Source organism: Lycorma delicatula, chromosome 1, assembly GCF_047948215.1.
Source record: "Lycorma delicatula isolate Av1 chromosome 1, ASM4794821v1, whole genome shotgun sequence".
Taxonomy (NCBI): domain Eukaryota; kingdom Metazoa; phylum Arthropoda; class Insecta; order Hemiptera; family Fulgoridae; genus Lycorma; species Lycorma delicatula.
This window is the reverse complement of record NC_134455.1, coordinates 326,520,900-326,541,278: the sequence shown is the minus strand read 5'-3', so window position 1 is coordinate 326,541,278 and position 20,379 is coordinate 326,520,900. Positions and strand designations below refer to the sequence as shown.

At 30.8% G+C, this 20,379-nt stretch overlaps 1 protein-coding gene across 4 annotated transcripts in view; it reads left to right on the top strand.

Moving 5' to 3' along the window:
• Positions 1 to 20,379, top strand: part of LOC142334226 (atrial natriuretic peptide-converting enzyme-like) — a 145,791-nt gene that overhangs the window by 24,771 nt on the left and 100,641 nt on the right. For all 4 annotated transcript variants that reach the window (XM_075382080.1, XM_075382077.1, XM_075382078.1 and 1 more), the window contains one exon: positions 11,084 to 11,200. In XM_075382080.1, the coding sequence (XP_075238195.1) occupies positions 11,094 to 11,200 (107 nt within the window). In that variant the 5' untranslated portion in view covers positions 11,084 to 11,093. The remainder of the gene's footprint in view (positions 1 to 11,083; positions 11,201 to 20,379) is intronic.

The following is a 20,379-nucleotide window of genomic DNA, read 5'->3' as shown; positions in this document are numbered from 1 at the left end:
CCCTGAGCACTCAAGCCCCCTCACCAACGGCAAGGTCTCATGATTCATAGAGGAGGCTTGTTTTTATTATATTTACTAAATTATGAAATACAGACATAGTCGACCGTTCCCGCTTGCGAGAAAAACGTTGAGCCCGATTGAATCCTAGCAATGCTGTGTTCCCTTCTTCACAACATCAAAAATGGAACAATAAATAAAACATTTCTAAAAAAAGTCGCATCAGAACTTCACTTTAATATTTCATTTCTAATATCGAATTAGTGGATAAGCAAACGCAATATACAACCAAGACTTTATATTTTGTGGTTGAGACATATAATTTTCGTACAAAACATAAAAAATTTATAAGTATAAAATAGTACACAAAAATTTAAAACGGTTTGGTTGTAGCCATCGATTTATAATCAGTGAAACTAAGGCCTCCGGAAACGGAGCTCTAAAAAATGAAAATATAACTCTCTAAAATGAAATAACTTCATATTTAATAGAGCGCACAATAAATCGATTAAACTGCACATCTGTGTATATACTGTATAAATTCTATTTATTGTATTGCTGAAGGTATTTATTTAATTACAAAGTTATATTCAGAGATAGATCCAATTCTACTATAAAAAGTTGGTCTGTAATATTCATGTCGTGACCGATCAAAAAATATATACTGAAAATATAATAAATAAATAAACTTGAATTTAAAACAAGAGAAATTTATTATACATAACTACATTATAAACCATAATAACTTAAAGAAATATATATATATTAAATATATAATATATAAATTTTATAATATAATATATTTCTTATTATAATATATATATGTATATATACTAACACAATGCAGCTTGAGTTTACAGCTCAACCAAAAAAGTTAAGTACACATTAAAAAGTAACAGGAATATGACTGTATACTACAAGCTTGTCTAACTTCATTTTCTATTCATCATTGCTACCTGATTCTTGTTCAGGTTATGTATAAATTTTTCTTTCAGTTATGTATCAATTTTTCTTTATATTTCAGTTCAATCTTCTTTAAAATTTTAGATGTTTTTCATTCTAAATAACCAAATGCCTTGTCCAGATCTAAAAATGTTTTGAAGGTGACTTTATTTTTATTTAGCCTGTTTTTAAGATCGATTTGCAAGACAGAATAACTTTACATGCGTCTACTCTCTTTCTAAAACTGAACTGGTCTTCATCTTGTACATCTTTCACCAGACATTCTGTTCATGTGTAAATTATTCTTATGAGCATTTTCAATGCATGAGACTGTTTGTGATAATTCTTCCAATTAACTGGAGAAGCGGGTTAGATTATCTACAGAACTTTCTTTGGTGTTTTTATTGTTACATGTTATGTTTGTTAAAAATAAGGCTACCTCCAAAATCTAATATATTTAAAATAATTCTCAATAAAGTTTATTGATTAGTATTGAATCTTTGAGGTCCGCTTTTTTATAACAGAAAATAATTCTAAGTATATCATCTGTTCTTACTGCTTTATTTTTTCGTCTTTAAGAAGTTATCAAACTGATCTCAAAATATAAAACACCTGATATCACCATCGATTTTGGAAGATGCTTAAAAGTTTCATTCATCATTGTATCATAAATAATATATTTTTCAAATAATCATTAATATTCGTGATTCATATCAGTGGGGGATTTATGAGATGGCAGGTTTAGTACTAAATTTGTCCCTTCCCACAAGGGTATCTTGGCAGTATAGATATTTTTTTAATGTCTTATGCAAATTCTGGGTCAAATATATTATTGTGTAGTTGAAATATGTGTTTTAGGTGCTTTGCAAATAAATATTCTTTTTCCTTATCATTTTTTTTGAAAAGCTTTCATTACGTTTTAGTGGAGATTAGATGATTGTGTATAGTAAAAAGTTTTGATTCGTTCTACAAGCTGCTGACTTCTAAAGTTTAAATTAAATCATTGGCTTCCCTTTTAATTGTTTAATGGTTCTTATCGATCGATGTGAAAGATTAATGATCTTATAAAAGACAAGGACGATATCCAAGTAACATATACCTCATGATTGAAATATTTCATAGCATTCTCCACATCAACAGTAATTCTGTGTGTCATATGTTGGTTGAGTCTTTTATTGACATTATCAGATAGTGGTTTGAAGATAATCACATTGCATTTCAATCCTTATATACTTGGACTGTGATACAAAAAAAATGTAATACTTCAATAATTTTATTAGTTTAATGTATTTTGTAATTTAGTGAACCCTGATGGCATTGATTGTACACCTGGAGAAGTCAAACACAATCCCATAAAGTGTGTTTGATGTTACAATCTTCTTCTGCGTGAAATCTATTAACTACTGCATAGAAAAGTAACTTTAAATCAACAGATACTAAACAAGATCAGATAGAACGTAAAATTCATTAATGAAAATATTGAAAGCCTTTGTGTTATAATTTCAATAGTTTGTCGGATGAGAGCCACTGCAAAGGGGCCAGCACTTCTATTGTTTTGACGAATATTGCAGACGCATGCTACTCTGAACAATGACTACATATCTGGATAACACTACAATAGAACTATCAAACTCAGAGTACGAAGGACTTTTAGTTTATATCTATCATAAGTTTCTTTGGATAAGACTGTGCTGAACTAAAAGTTAAAACATGTCTACGCACACTAGGGATAGAAAATCTGACCTCGGCAGACTACGTAGTCAGTGATGAATGCTTTGTGGTTAATTTTTTAAATTACAGATGAGTATTGTTTATTTGTTGTTAAATATTTTGAAATATATATATATATATAAAAGACACTGAATTGTAATCTTTGTTAATTGCATTAAACTGATCAATTAATAATTTTTACTTAATATAGTATGTAGAGAGTATTAGACTTTCTGCCCGACATTCTCTTTTTATGAATTATTAGAGAAAAATATAATCTACTTCACTGTCATCCGTATTTGAACTATTAGAAGTAAAGAGAAAGTGAACTTATACACTTCGATAGACATGTCTTATGCACACTGGACAGAAAGAAAAACTAATGATCATAAGCACAAACAGTTTTGTACACTGAAAATCTGATGTGTTCAGTTATTCTTATACTACTGAATTTGTACCTAGAATGGTACAAGTAGTTTTTGGCTAGCATCCAATATGCAAGTATTCTGAAAGTCTATCATTATCTAATTCATTATTTGTAATCATTTTTCTTTTATTTTATGAACAAACTATTATGAAATACAGTATTTCCTCAGCTTAAAAAATAATTCAGTTTTTTTTGTGATTGACATCTATTTCTAATGAAAAATTGTTCTCTCAAAAAACTAATAAAAAAAAATTATACACTTTCTAATACAATAAAAAAGAAACTTTGTTACATCGCAAATTACCTATGATAATATGAATAAGTTCAGGGCACACAGAAAAATATGTTTATCTCATAGGGTAAAATGTCTCTCATTACCACCCATCTCTTTCTTCCTAGCTTAGTAGTAACTGAATTTTGTATGTCTAGGTCAAACTACAATATGTTAGTGCAAAGTCTCATACAACAAGATTGACCCTTGCTGATCCAGTTGCTTTTTTGTAGAAGGAAGAATATGAGATAAAAACTAAGAAAATTGAATCTATTTACCATTTATTTGGAACTTATAAAGCTAATTGCGATAGTACCGCCATGATGCTATGATCCGTTATTGAGCATCAAACTAGATGCAAGAAAAGAAGCGATAAATCTAACAGATTATCCTATAAAAATTCAGACTTTATTTACAATAAAAATAATTAAAATAACAACAATTTTTTATGGCCTCCTCCATCTCAGCCTTACAGGCATCCTTAACTATTTAATTCTGAGAAGCTGGAATGACTTAAAAAGAGAGAAAATGTAACAGGACATTATATACCTTAATATGTCACAAAATATATATATATATATATATATATATATATATATATATATATATATATATTTATATATAAATGAAGAATACACAGAAATTCTACCAATAATATTGCAAATAAGAACAGTGCAAAGAAGTATAATTAATAATTAGAATAAAAACCCAGAATTAAGGTGAGTACATGTTAATCCAAACTAAAATAATTATTAGCATTATTACACAGAATTTTTATTAGCAATGTGAAACAGCTGGTTAGTTATTAATGAATCACAAAATGGAAGAACAAACACTCCAGAAGAGCATATCATTGAATCAGAAACCATAACAAAATTTCATTCGTCCACCTCAACCTGAAAAGAACTATAAACTGGTCACTTGGTAGCTAATTTAGTATAATTCATATTTTTAAGTGAAGTGGATTCAACATTAATTTTTTATCAATTTTTTCTTATTTTCAAAAGGTTTTCTTGATAAAGTTTCATTTTACTGTTACTTCTTGCTACACTATCATCATTAATCTTTGTTCCTAGGGTGTCATCATGCTGATCAGTTAATTATCTCTTTGCAGATTTCAGATCAGTTTTTTCAGCAGTCAAGCTAGAGATTGTCAACAAGTATATCATTTTTCATATCAGTTATTCATCAAATAACTTTTCAATAGACTTTTATCTTCTATAGCCTTTTTAAACTTTTACAGCAATTTTTTTTTTTGAAACAAAATATAAAAGTGATTGGTAACACGATCATCAGGTTAATTACTTAGAAGAGCTCTCTAACACGATAATCCACTGGAAAGTTATTACTGTAGGGTATTTTACAACAATTGGTGTGGAGTTATTTACTAGTAGGTGTACAGCTGCTATCCGTTCAAAAATCAAACTCAGTCAATTCAACTTAAACACATGAAGAATAAAAAGTCCTACCACATGGGCCTTTACAGGCTGACGTGTTTGTTCCCATTAAAACTCTTGCGCAAAGAAAATATAATAATAATAACAATGGTGATGAGAATGGGTGTATGGAAATAAAAGTAATGTAATCTGCCAGTAACAAAATCATCACAAAAAAAAACCTGAAAATAAATATAAATGCAAAATATGCAAAAGTGACAAGTTAATGGATTATTATTAATTGAAAGCTCATGTATTATAATATATAATCATAATTTTTAATTATAACCAATATTGCTTGTTGCTGAATAAAATATTTATCGGGTGTATTAACTTGATTAAAAACAATATGTAATAAATAAAAGCGAAAGCTTAGCTCAAAGGCAAATAGAAATAAAATGAATATTTGTGATAAGTATAATTACTTTAATAATAAAGTCCAAAGAGAGAAGGGTTTAAAAACAGTTTTTTTTAATTAATATTGAACTTTTTTCTATATTAAAATGTATGATTATTTTTTCATTCTACGTTAGCATGCTTAAATTAATAAACATTTGAAATTATTACCAAAATCGTTAAATCTGCGTTCAGCTTAGGCCACTTCGCTTCTCCATCGTTTGCTTAGACTTTCTCGTTTTCTTCTTTCCACTATTATAGAGCAAAATATATTTTTATGGATTCATACAAACGATATACAAATATTATGTTTTTTTCATTCTAACGTCTTCTTTACGCTACGTAAAAAATATATCACCATTGTGGGTAGAAGAAACTCATAACTCTACTTCTAAGAAACAACGACTCATAACGGGATAATTACTGTACGTATGAACATAATTATGTAAAACAACATATTTACAGTAGTAGGCGATCTAAATGAGTCACAAGTCACTTCCAAAAATGACAAGCATCCTGTATTAGGCGTACTAAAGAAAGTGAGAAGTGTTTAAGGTATTGTCAGTCCAATTAGAATGAAATCTGACTCTGTTAAAATTTTGAAATTAACTAAAACTGTTGATTAGTAACACAAATACAATACAGTTACAAACGTAAGAAAAACACACGTCAAATAAAAGCATACTGTGATACCAACACTAAAAACTTAAAAATTTAAAAAAAAACTAGCTACTACCTATTAGATCTATAATTAACTGCAGTGTGGCATTTCCTCATAGAAAAGGAAGGTATATACGTGGTGTAATCATAAGATAATACTTAACAAAACGACCCTTCCAACAGGTTAGGTTACAACATTTCTAACCTTTTGCCTGAAATATTTTTGCAACATTTAAAAATACATATTTACTGCTGTTTTCCTCAAGTTTAAATACTATTTCATCCTGTTAATTTACGAAATACATAAGTCAAGAGAAACTTTTGCGTTCTTGTACCAATCTGAATCAACGCCTTTCAGATATTACTACTATCTTCTAGATATTCTCTTCCAACTCACATTGCTTCATTCTACGTTCATCTGTATTTTTGCATATAAACCTCGTTAACCGGATAATGAATAATTTGTAAATCTATTAGTAATTGTTTAACAGATTGATTATAATAATCTGAATACACCGAATTTTTTAATTAGCATTCCTTCCTATTCCTTCCTTCAGTTCTGATTTGGTAAGATGAGAGGCTGGATCTAGTTATTATTACAATGTTGATCTATAATCTTATAGATTAAAATTAATCTGTCTTTTTGTTGTATATTATATTGTATGTATATAGTTTGTGTTGTATATTCTAGATGAACTTTCATAAAAAATTTACCTAGCATTGCAACTGATATTTTCACTTAGATCACTTAAATAAGGACATACGATAAAAATGATTTGAAATTTAACAAATCCATCGATACTTAATTCTAAACCGTTTAAACTATTGTGGATATTAATAAAATTCTCTTCGACTAAAAACAAAAAAAAAAAGAAAATCTAAATCTTCAACAGCATTTTAAAACTGTTGGTCAGCTATTTCCTACACATATCAGAAGAAATATAGTAGGCCTGTCTCATAATGGATGTTTCATTTGTTGTCATTGAAGTAGGTAAATCAATAACTATTTGTACTTTCAGAAGTAAGAACGATTTATAATATACAATAAATGGTTGCCATCTGCTTACTTTTACCTTAAATGACATCAAGAAGTACATATAACTGAAAATATTATTGCTTTCTTAAAAATTTTTTTTAATATCTTTACAGATAGTTTATCCCTTTTCTCGAGTACTTTATGGTAAAGCGCTTCTTTTCAATATTTCTGACTCGTATTTTCCCTTCAGATATTTTTCTTAAACAAAATGTTTTTCCTATCTTACTGATTTTTACCGATTTACTCGACTGGAATTTAACCATCTGTATTGCTGTTCCAACTATCTTATTCTTTAAATATCTCCTAACTAGCCCTGTGTAGGCACTCTCGACAACTTGGAAAAAATTTACAAAAGTTTTGAAAATAAATTCTTTATCTTTTTCTAATGACGTAAATTGTATAATATATTTTTATTTTGCATGTATATATTATATATTTTTTTTAAATTCTAAATTAATACAGTAAAATATATAATTTTACTTTTTAACGAAGCCGATAGAAAAACGTGGATTACTAGTGAAATCTTTGAAAAATGGTTAAAATCATTTCATTACTACCACTCGAAAAATAGAAAGATTGTTCTGTTTATTGACAACTGCCCGACACACCTAATATCGTTTCCTCAGGAATTGTTATCGATAAAATGAGTTTTCTTTCCACCAAATGTTACCTCTAAACTCCAACCAATAGATCAGGGAATTATACAAAATTATAAGCAAATGTACAGGAATAGGATTATAATGAAAACGCTACCGGAGATTAATCTTTCTTCATTGTCTATGGGAAGTTAAAGAAAATCTTGGAATGATGTGACGGAGCTAACAATTTTTAACTGTTTTAAAAAAGGTGGATTTGAAGCCCACAACAACGCGTTATCTTGTCGGAATGTGAACAAACTAGCAGTGAAAACCTTTGGTCTAGAAATAATAATGGTAATCATGATATAATGAAAGGCAGTCGGTTACCGATGTTTTGCAAGTACTCAGCGACGTAACTTTCCGGGATTATGTCTCTATAGACAAAGATTTGGTAGTAACCGAATACTCTACTGACGAAAATAATGTAATCAATACGATTAACCCAAAGGCAAATAAAAATGACACCATATAGACTGATTCGGATAACAACAATGATGAACTACCCTGCATACGCTCCCAACTTTAATGGGCGTCACGGATAACGTTGATTCTGTTCGACGATTCGTCTGTCAAAAGATGATGTATCAGAATCGGTTTTTTCCGCGGAGGCATATATAGAAAAACGGTTGACTTCACTGCATCAGAATAAACGTCAGAGACAATATCAACAATTTTTTTTATCAATTTTTATTAAATTCAGTTTTTTTACGAAAGAGCCAATTATTCTACACTTTTTATTTTATTTTTTGTAACTTTAATATTGTTTTTATTTTACCTGAAAAACTATTAAATACACAATCCTTGAATTTAAAACTTAACCGTGTTTTATATATAACAATGATATGTTTTACTACTATTCATATTAAGTTATAGTCTTTTGTATTTTTCATTCATTAACGATTTTTTTACAATAAATTGATTATCAGTGAGAAAAATTTGATTAATGTACATTATTTTCGTGAATATTAGCTTGTACATTATATTAGTCACTAATCATTCATTAATGACAAGCCTGCTTTAACAATACGATCTTTTAATTTATACGATACTATTTACATTTATGATTTTAGAGGGTGTAAACCTACCTAAAATATATACTTTCGAATTTTCTAACAATACGATTAAAGATTTAAGAATAGTGTAAATTTTACAAGTTGAACGTATTACAACGTATTACGTAGGCTAATACGTGTTGAACGTATTACGTAGGCTAAAAATTTCAAAAGTAGCCTAAACAATGTTCCCCGTAACCAAAATAAGATTTCGATTCCATTTCTGAAATCGTGCACAGAAAAATTTTGTATAATGATTTTTTTTTGTCTTCATTCATTTGACTGGTTTGATGCAGCTCTCCAAGATTCCCTATCTAGTGCTAGTCGTTTCATTTCGGTATATCCCGTACATCCTACATCCCTAACAATTTTTTTTACATATTCCAAACGTTGCCTGGCTACACAATTTTTTCCTTCTACCTGCCCCTCCAATATTAAAGCGACTATATCAGCATGCCTTAGTATGTGGCCTATAAGTCTGTCTCTTCTTTTAGCTATATTTTTCCAAATGCTTCTTTCTTCATCTATTTGCCGGAACACCTCTTCATTTGTCACTTTATCCCACCCATCTGATTTTTAACATTCTCCTACAGCACCATTTTTCAAAAGCTTTTAATCTTTTCTTCTCAGGTACTCCGATCGTCCAAGTTTCACTTCCATACAAAGCGACACTCCAAACATATACATTCAAAAATCTTTTCCTGACATTTATATTAATTTTTGATGTAAACAAATTATATTTGTGACTGAAGGCTCGTTTCGCCTATGCTATTCGGCATTTTATATCGCTCCTGCTTCTTCAATATTTAGTAATTCTACTTCCCAAATAACAAAATTCTTCTACGTCCATAATTTTTTCTCCTCCTATTTTCACATTCAGTGGTCCATCTTTGTTATTTCTACTACATTTCATTACTTTCGTTTTGTTCTTGTTTATTTTCATGCGTAGTTCTTGCGTTGGACTTCATCCATGCCATTCATTGTTTCTTCTAAATACTCTCGGCTAGAATTACTATATCATCAGCAAATCGTAGCATCTTTATCTTTTCACCTTGTACTGTTACTCAGAATCTAAATTGTTCTTTAACATCATTAACTGCTAGTTCTATGTAAAGATTAAAAATAACGGGGATAGCGAACATCCTTGTCGGACTTTCTTTCTTATTACGGCTTCTTTCTTATGTTCTTCAATTATTACTGTTCCTGTTTGGTTCCTGTAAATGTTAGAAATTGTTCTTCTATCTCTGTATTTGAACCCTAATTTTTGTAAAATGTTGAACATTTTATTCCAGTCTACGTTATCGAATGCCTTTTCTAAGTCTATAAATGCCAAGTATGTTGGTTTGTTTTTCTTTAATCTTCCTTCTACTATTAATCTGAGGCCTAAAATTGCTTCCCTTGTTCCTAAACCTTTCCTGAAACCAAATTGGTCTTCTCCTAACACTTCTTCCATTCTCCTCTCAATTCTTCTGTATAGAATTCTAGTTAAGATTTTTTATGCATGACTAGTTAAACTAATTGTTCTGTATTCTTCACATTTATCTGCTCCTGCTTTCTTTGGTATCATGACTATAACACTTTTTGAAATCTAGGGAACTTCCCCTTTTTCATATATATTGCACACCAGTTTGTATAATCTATCAATCGCTTCCTCACCTGCACTGCGCAGTAATTCTACAGGTATTCCGTCTATTCCAGGAGCCTTTCTGCCATTTAAATCTTTTAATGCTCTCTTAAAATGATATCATATAATGATATGAAGCACATTTTATCGACTTGTCCGGTTTATTTTAACTTAAAAAGTAGGTAAAGCGTACAAAATAATTTAGCGAAAGTGAGGAAAGCTTTATGGCTAATATTAACGGCATTAAAGACAAACATCAGTTAAATAATATTTACTATTATCCAGAAGAAAGAAGCATTAAAGTTCAGAAGTTTTATAAGGTATTTTTTCACGGTTCATACATATTGTTCAGGTCATTTTAATTTATTTAAGTTAATATCAATATAGTCCAGGTATTATTTCTATCTGTACTAAAGATGTGTAAAAAGCACGGACTTTATATTTTGAAAGGAATTTTTACTTTTTATTGTTATCTAAATTTTATTATCTTTTGATTTTGATTTTTTTTTTTAATTTGAAGGCTTTTTGTTTTTATTTTCTGTGTAACAAGCTAAGGTTATTATAAATTGTTATTACACACTCAAGTCCTTTGTGTGTACTAGTTGTATTATAACAAATAAATATGTTTTACGTTTATTTAAAACTATTTCTATTTAAATTATTGTACTTATTCTTAGAACAAATTCTAGAGCTATCTGGAACTAAAATTATAGTATTGTTTAAGAGTTTATCAAGCACACAACATTTTCTTTCAAAAACTCGCTCAATTTCGAAACCGATGCGAGTTGAGAAATCAGCATAAGCGAGACCAATTCGTTCTTTCATCTTTTAACTCATCTATATTATTCTAATTAAATTAACAAATCTAAAATTCTAAAAATATTTGCTTTATAGATGTGAGGGAATGTCCGGGGGCCATGCCAATTGTTCTGGTCGCCGACACAGCAGCGCTACGCATTACAACACAGAGTATCCTTTTGGACAAGAATGGATTCAAAATTCAAATGACAGGTATGTAATCATTAAATTTATCGTTCTATTATTATCGTTGTTTAAATTTAAAATTTTATTTTCTTCTGAATTTAATTCGCATTAAAATCCCACACAAAAAGGCTAAAACGTTTGGTACTTATAAAATTAAAATGAGTTTGTGCACGTCATAAAAGCTTAGTTTATTTCAGTGTAAAATGTATCTGAAAATCAAGGATTCTTAGTTACCGTTAATGCAACACAATCGAAATCTCTATAATTGCTGGACAAGGATTCAACTGCTATCTTCTCTGAGGATACAGACTTGAATCGACTGAACAACCGTAGAGGAAAATATTTTGTTTGTTTTCTGGACGGTCTGCTTAAGGACGTTCACTTTGATCGCTTCAATATTGTAACGTAAAGAGAAAATTTTCTTTCTATCCTTCTACAGAAAACAAAATCAAAAAAGTTACTAATTATTCTTTTAAAAATACGATGTCGCTGTATTTTTTCTTGGTGACAACAATTTTATCACTCGAGCAATGTTTTCCTCTAACGTTCTTACCCTCCTCTATGAATCATGAGACCTTGCCGTTGGTGAGTGGGCTTGAGTGCTCAGGGATACAGAGTAGCTGAAGGTGCAACCATATCGGAGAGGTATCTGTTGAGAGCCAGACTAAGGAATGATTCCTGAGAGAGGGCAGCAGCTCCTTCAGTAGTTGTTAGAGGCGTGAGTCAGGACGACTTAAACGGCCGTATCAACATCACTCAGTCCTCTGAGTACTGCGCAGCTGAAAGCAATGGAAAACTACAGCTGCTTTTTTCCAAGAAAATGTGGCTCTCTGCATTTTCACATAGCAATAATGGAGGCGCCTTCCTTGGTAAAATATTCCGGAGTTAAAATAGTCCCCCGTTCGGATCTCCGGGTGGGGACTACTAAGGAAGGGGTCACCAGAAAATTAAAAAATAACATTCTACGAGTCGGAGCGTGGAATGTTAGAAGCTTAAAAAAGGTTGGTAGGCTAGAAAATTTAAAAAGGGAAATGGATAGGGTGAATGTGGATATAGTAGGAATTAGTGAGGTTCGGTGGGAAGAGGAAGGCGACTTTTAGTCAGGTGATTTTAGAGTAATTAACTCAGCGTCAAATAATGGGCAGGCAGGAGTAGGTTTCGTGATGAACAAGAAGATAGGGAGGAGAGTGGAGTATTTCAAAACGCATAGCGATAGAATCATTTTAATAAGGATAAAATCAAAACCTAAACCGACAACGATTGTTAACGTCTATATGCCTACAAGCGCCCATGATGATGATGAGGTAGAGTGTGTATACGAAGAGATTGATGAAGCAATTAAACACGTAAAAGGAGATGAAAATTTAATAATAGTTGGAGATTGGAATGCAAGCATTGGAAAAGGCAAGGAAGGAAATATAGTGGGTGAATACGGGCTGGGCAAAAGGAATGAAAGAGGGGACCGACTTATAGAGTTTTGCACGAAGTGTAATTTAGTAATTGCCAACACCCAATTTAAAAATCATAATAGAACAATATGCATTTGGAAAAAGCCAGGCGATACTGCAAGGTATCAGATAGATTATATCATGGTTAAGCAAAGATTTAGAAATCAACTCGTTGACTGCAAAACTTACCCTGGAGCAGACATTGATAGCGACCATAATTTGGTGATAATGAAATGTAGTTTGGGGTTAAAAACCTGAAGAAAAGGTCTCAGATGAATCGGTGGAATTTAGAGAAGCTTGAGGAAGAGGAGGTAAAGAAGATTTTTGAGAAAAATATCGCAAGAGGTCTGAGTAAAAAAGATAAGGTAGAAAATGTAGAAGAAGAATGGGAGAATGTTAAAAAGGAAATTCTTAAATCAGCAGAAGCAAACTTAGGCGGAATAAAGAGAACTGGTAGAAAACCTTGGGTTTCAGACGATATATTGCAGCTGATGGATGAACGTAGAAAATATAAGAATGCTAGTGATAAAGAAAGTAAAAGGAACTATCGGCAATTAAGAAATGCTATAAACAGGAAGTTCAAACTGGCGAAAGAAGAGTGGATTGAAGAAAAGTGTTCAGAAGTGTAAAGAGAAATGAACATTGGTAAAATAGACGGAGCATACAGGAAAATTAAGGAAAATTTTGGGGTTCATAAATTAAAATCTAATAATGTGTTAAACAAAGATGGTACACCAATATATAATACGAAAGGTAAAGTCGATAGGTGGGTGGAATATATTGAAGAGTTATACGGAGGAAATGAATTAGAAAATGGTGTTATAGAGGAAGAAGAGGAAGTGGAGGAGGATGAAATGGGAGAAACAATACTGAGATCTGAATTTAAGAGAGCATTAAAAGATTTAAATGGCAGAAAGGCTCCTGGAATAGACGGAATACCTGTAGAATTACTGCGCAGTGCAGGTGAGGAAGCGATTGATAGATTACACAAACTGGTGTGTAATATTTATGAAAAAGGGGAATTTCCGTCAGACTTCATAAAAAGTGTTATAGACATGATACCAAAGAAAGCAGGAGCAGATAAATGTGAAGAATACAGAACAATTAGTTTAACTAGTCATGCATAGAAAATCTTAACTAGAATTCTATACAGAAGAATTGAGAGGAGAATGGAAGAAGTGTTAGGAGAAGACCAATTTGGTTTCAGGAAAGGTTTAGGAACAAGGGAAGCAATTTTAGGCCTCAGATTAATAGTAGAAGGAAGATTAAAGAAAAACAAACCAACATACTTGGCATTTATAGACTTAGAAAAGGCATTCGATAACGTAGACTGGAATAAAATGTTCAACATTTTACGAAAATTAGGGTTCAAATACAGAGATAGAAGAACAATTGCTAACATTTACAAACAGCAACAGTAATAATTGAAGAACATAAGAAAGAAGCCGTAATAAGAAAGGAAGTCCGACAAGGATGTTCCCTATCCCCGTTATTTTTAATCTTTACATAGAACTAGCAGTTAATGATGTTAAAGAACAATTTAGATTCTGAGTAACAGTACAAGGTGAAAAGATAAAGATGCTACGATTTGCTGATGATATAGTAATTCTAGCCGAGAGTATTTAGAAGAAACAATGAATGGCATGGATGAAGTCCAACGCAAGAACTACGCATGAAAATAAACAAGAACAAAACGAAAGTAATGAAATGTAGTAGAAATAACAAAGATGGACCACTGAATGTGAAAATAGGAGGAGAAAAAATTATGGACGTAGAAGAATTTTGTTATTTGGGAAGTAGAATTACTAAACATGGACGAAGCAGGAGCGATATAAAATGCCGAATAGTACAAGCTAAATGAGCCTTCAGTAAGAAATATAATTTGTTTACATCAAAAATTAATTTAAATGTCAGGAAAAGATTTTTGAAAGTGTATGTTTGGAGTGTCGCTTTACATGGAAGTGAAACTTGGACAATCGGAGTATCTGAGAAGAAAAGATTAGAAGCTTTTGAAATGTGGTGTTATAGGAGAATGTTAAAAATCAGATGGGTGGATAAAGTGACAAATGAACAGGTATTGCGACAAATAGATGAAGAAAGAAGCATTTGGAAAAATATAGTTAAAAGAAGAGACAGACTTATAGGCCACATACTAAGGCATCCTGGAATAGTCGCTTTAATATTGGAAGGACAGGTAGAAGGGAAAAATTGTGTAGGCAGGCCACGTTTGAAGTATGTTAAACAAATTGTTGGGGATGTAGGATGTAGAGGGTATACTGAAATGAAACGACTAGCACTAGACAGGGAATCTTGGAGAGCTGCATCAAACCAGTCAAATGACTGAAAACAAAAAAAAAAAAAAAACGTTCTTACTCTCTAATTCTATAAGAATCGGTTGGAACGGTGAAATCATATCGGTAAAACGTTCAGCAGTATTTTATTTTTTAAATAAAATAATGATTTTAACTTGAAATAAAAATTTCGCGTTTCTGAAACGCTATCGTCTCAACAGATGCATTCTGTTGGCGCGGTAAAGCCCATTCCCACTCTGTTGCATCAAAATGATCATCGGGCTGTTCCTTGGTCATACAACTAATCATATATGCATCGACACTAACGATTCTATAAGCCGGATGAACAGCATCACCGAGATTGAAAAGACGTGGGTATCTCTCCCACTTACATCTAAGAATGAAGTTAATATCTTTATGATGTGTTTATCACTTATTTTTCTTTCTGGCCGGTTGTTGGAATAGTTATACAACAATACCAATATCGTTCAAAAAAAAGTATTGTGAGTCAATTAAAATAGTTTAGGATAGTAAAATGATTTAAATTCGTAATATATTTATTTTTTTTATAATCAAGTAAATCTTTCTGGGCTAACAAGTTTTTTGTTGTACATTGTGCTATTAAAAGTATCTGCTGCAGTGTGTACCGGTAAAGTTGGGAATAGAAATACTTTCTTTTAATACGATTCAGACCTTTAATTCAGATTCAGATCCTCGGTAGGATCCATAAATTCTTAATACTTGCCATCTAAATCTGTTAAAAAATAAAATTCAAGCTATTAAAATTAAACGTCAAAATCATTTATGTAAAACTGAAATATTTTTTATTTATTCTTCTGATACTTTTTACCGAAATTTGTGTGTACTGCATAATATCCTCGATTTAAAATTGAAACTTATTCATTGATTTTACATATTTTGACCGTAAAATATAACTAAAAACTTAAATTCATGAATAAATTTTGTTCATTCTTTACTTTTTAACGTTTCTCGTTAATAAACGTTATACTGCGTTTTTCTCAATTAAAATTTTTAAATTGGTTTTATCAGAATACTCATTACTTCCTAACTGGAAGTAGAATACTCTCATACCTGTGTGAATCTATCCTGCAGTAGTTTTTCCAATACGACTTAATTTTTCATCGTACTTTAATTTAATTCTGAGTTCGGATTTATCTTCAACAAGAATCAAATATTCATTACATCTGATGAAATGTTTTATATATAACGGATTTAAAAATCTATTTTTATTAGAACAAACTGATGTAGTTTTTATTTATAGTCATATTAGTTATTAATGATTTAGATAATAATTTTGATCGATATTTGTAAATGGAAAGAAAATTTTCATCATTTAAAAATCAAAAGATGGTATTTTAGAAAATAATTTATTAATAAGAAAATCAAGTACAAGAGGGTCGTTTTTGAGTTAGATTATTTTGGCCTAAACTGAATAATTCATTATAATTTAAAATCCTTCTTAGCAAATGAAAATATTCTTAGACCTGTTTAAATAAAATCCCTATTGGTAACCAAGCGATTTTGTGCTCGGGAGACAAGTTTGGCAACTCTCACCTTGAAGAACTCTGACATCTGCTCTTGGCAACAGTCGGTGACAGTTTGATGGGCATCATCATCGGTCTGTATGCGTTTTTTCCTTCTGTAATAGGAAAACATGAACATTAGATGGAACCAAATTCTAACTGTTCAGCGAACTATTCAATATCTCCAATCGAAACTTTCACAACTGTTCTGGCATGATTTAAACAACAAGAGAAGAGCCTTATATTAGAGAAGATACACACTCTTGCTGAGCAGGCTATGCAGATTGTTCTGTATCCTTAACTTTCCAAATGTTTTTCAATACCTTTTTGTTTTTATTTCTTCTGAAGGAAGATTTAAAATGAAAGATTTCGAAGATCTTCTCAGGGAAGATTAAAATGCTTTTACGGGTTTCAAAAATCCTTAACCACGGGGATTATTTCATTGTTAAAATTCCCTAATTGAATCTTTTAGTTTTAATCAAAGAATATGAGCGGTGCCATTTAACAGATGTCGTTTAATTTCAGATGAGTAACGAGATACCAGTGTCTCATTGTATCCCGTCATTATGCGAAACAAGAATTCACCCGTTTTGTACAGTAATAATCAAGAAATGCCCAAGAAGCAGTCATTTCTTCTGTTTTTGTTCTCGTTTCATCATTTTTGGGAATCGTGTCGCATAAATCTTTTGATAGTGAAAATGTTCTCTAACAAACAACGGATCGAAAAACATTAAGAAAAGCCATGAAGCTTATCGATTTTAAATTTCCTCTTTTGTCGAATGAGTACTATAAGAGAAGTTTTCAATTCATCATTGATAAAAGTTGGCAGAAAGATCTTGCTTTATTTACACATTTATTCTTCCTTCGTTGGTAACCGAGATTATTCCGCACATTCGGTTTGTCCATCGTACCTTCTCCATACATATCAACTAGCTTCGATCAATTTCGTTTGGGCGAATGTTTTTTGATTTAAAAACTATTCACTGATTGAACCTCGCAATCTCTGGGATTGGCAATTGACAAAGATAATTAAATTCTGTTTGAAAATAATTTCTTATGCACTTGAGAGCTTAAAGACAACTGACAGCAAAACTAAAATGTTAAATGTTTCTTTGAATAGGTTTAATTTTAAAACGTCAACTTATACAATTGATATATGCAATCCGTACTTTATGAAAGGTCTTCATATATAATTTTACGAAACATAAAAATTACAGAGTAATTAAACTCAGTATGTTTTATTTAAAAAACCGGGCAATTTCAAATCAGTTAATTACAATAATCAGGCAAATAGAACTGGATGTTTCAATTTAAGTGGGCAAATAAGACTTAAATTTGCTTCTAAATATCCTGGTTTCATTTTGCACTATTCTCTGACCTATAGGTTAGAAAACATTTTAGAAACAACAATCGACAAGTTAAAAAGAAATTACATTCTTCAAAAATGTATTGGCACTATTTGGATGACAGGTGCTGACACTTAAAGAATTTCAGTTTTAGTATTGATGCAGCTGTGACAGAGTGATGTGCTCGATTTAGATGACAACTTTTATATTTTCTTGTTAACAGGCAACTACACATTGCAATATCAATAATCTGTAATTCTTAACCAAACAGTCTCTGATGAAAAATTGCACTGCGTAAACAGTTAAGATGACCCACAGCTCCCTTTTCACGAACACATTCAGAATCAGAAGCCAGGAAGACTGAGAATCCGTAAGCCTGCTCGAAAACTAACAAACCGATAAAGATGTCAACAATTAGATAGATCGTACAAATGGCACCACACAAAAACACCAAGAGGCAAAATTATAAATGTTAAAGCGGCTGGGTTTATTTTTGGGAAAAGAATTTATATAGTTTATTTGAGGACAGTTGGTTTTCTGCAGAATTCTTCTGGTTAAGAGATATGGCAGTCTACTTACGAGCTGAAAGAACTATTTATAAAAAGCTTAAAAATTATAAGGAAAAAAAATTCTAGGAAGAAAAATGAACACCGTTGGGATCGCTACAGTATAACGAATACGGTATATGAATTCGAGAAAATTGGAGTTGCCCTCTACAATGGCGCCTCTAGAGTAATCCCGCTCCTAGCGGTTACATAGTTAGATAGCAGAGAAACGTATCTTTTAAAGGGTTTTTCCCGGCTGATATCACTGGACTTTGCTGAATTATATAAAGACCCGTCACGGGAGAAGTAAGGACACGCTAACAGATGGGAATTGGCCAAGGATACCTAGCTGCGGAAGCCAAGTATAAAGTACAGAACAAGTTCTGACAAGTTACAAAATAAGGAGATTCAGTGGTAGAGAAATAGAAATCGTAAAGGTATCTGCATTTATGGTCTGACTTGAAACACTTGACATTATCCTGTGATAAAAAAAAGTTGAAAGTTAAATAAACACACTTAATGTGCAGCTTTCTTTGTACTTATAATAACGCGGTCAATTCGTAACGTACATGTTAAAGAGTTAGGTCATATTTTTTCTGAAGTTATCATTCGAATGAAGTAAAAACATTAGTTAATTAAAGTATTATACTTTCCCCGCATATATAACATATAATAAATAAATTCAGTAATCTTAGATATAAAATATATTATTATAAAATTAGTCAGTAGCCTCAGTAGCACAAATGGTACTGAGTTTATATGATTTTCTTATGTTTCTGTGTTAAGTTCCCAACTAGGGTCTAAAAAATTAATAACAAGATAATCCTCACACAGTAATTAATTTCCCCCTCGAAATAAATATTCCAACCTGTTTGTTGGTTTTAAATGTTTTAAATCTTTTAAATACTAAAATACGGTGAATTTACCTGTATTTATTAAAGAAATCGATTATGTCACAAGTACGTTTTAATAAAAGTGGTAAGCTATGCAATAAAACTCCCATTTTACTGTTAGTGCTAAACTTTCCAATAAACATCTAAGCTTAAAATAAAAAAAGAAGATGTTTGTAAATGTATGTTTTGTCTGCAAAGAGGAAAAAATGAGAGAAGTAAAACAAATCAAAGTTTATTTCATCAAAAGGCATGTTTCTGGATCGCAAAAGTTTAAAATGATATTCAAAGGTAAAACTTTTAAAATTAAAAAGGAAAAGTAATAAGTCATTAGCTTAAGAATTTAATCGTACATAATTTTGTAAAAACTATTTAAAATATAGGTTGTTAAGTAAAATTATTTTATTTTAGTTATTTATTTATTATCCTGTAATTGAAATATAAGTTGTGTTTTTACCTTTTTATTCTGATGAAAAATCGATATAAAATAAAATACAATAAAGCTTTTGCACAAAAGTAAATGACATGACCATATAAAACAAATATATGAGATATAAACAAAATAAATGTATTTCAGATCGTTAATTTCGAGAGTATTTTTTCCAAACCGAGTAATTCATAAGAAAAAATTCATACTGCTGCATAAAATAAATAGACAAATGATGTTTCACTGCAATATAAATGTTACGCATCTTAATAATAAATTACAAATTCTTTTCCTTTGTTTACCCAACTAAAATAATTATAAGAAAACTGTACGGAATATCGGTTTCGTTTTATTCTGACAGCTTCACAGTTAGTATTTTCATTCCAGTTCAATATATTTTAGATATACGTCAGAACATTGTTACATGTGTTCTTGGCACTCATTTATAAGATTAACAAAAGCAATTGTTTATTTTATGAAATGAAAACTGTCGTATTCTGTAAAATTCCTTCATAACTAGAGAAGTTAGGAATTTTAGGAACATAGCGTAATGCGCTCTGTTTAATTTAGATAAAAGTTAAGTGAATTCAAACATAATGAATTTTCTTAGCATTCATAACTTAAAACTTTCTGTTCTATTTTATTTCAGTTATTTTTCAAAACCGATTATATTATTGAATAAAATAAAAACGCTTAATAAAACGGATTATAACTT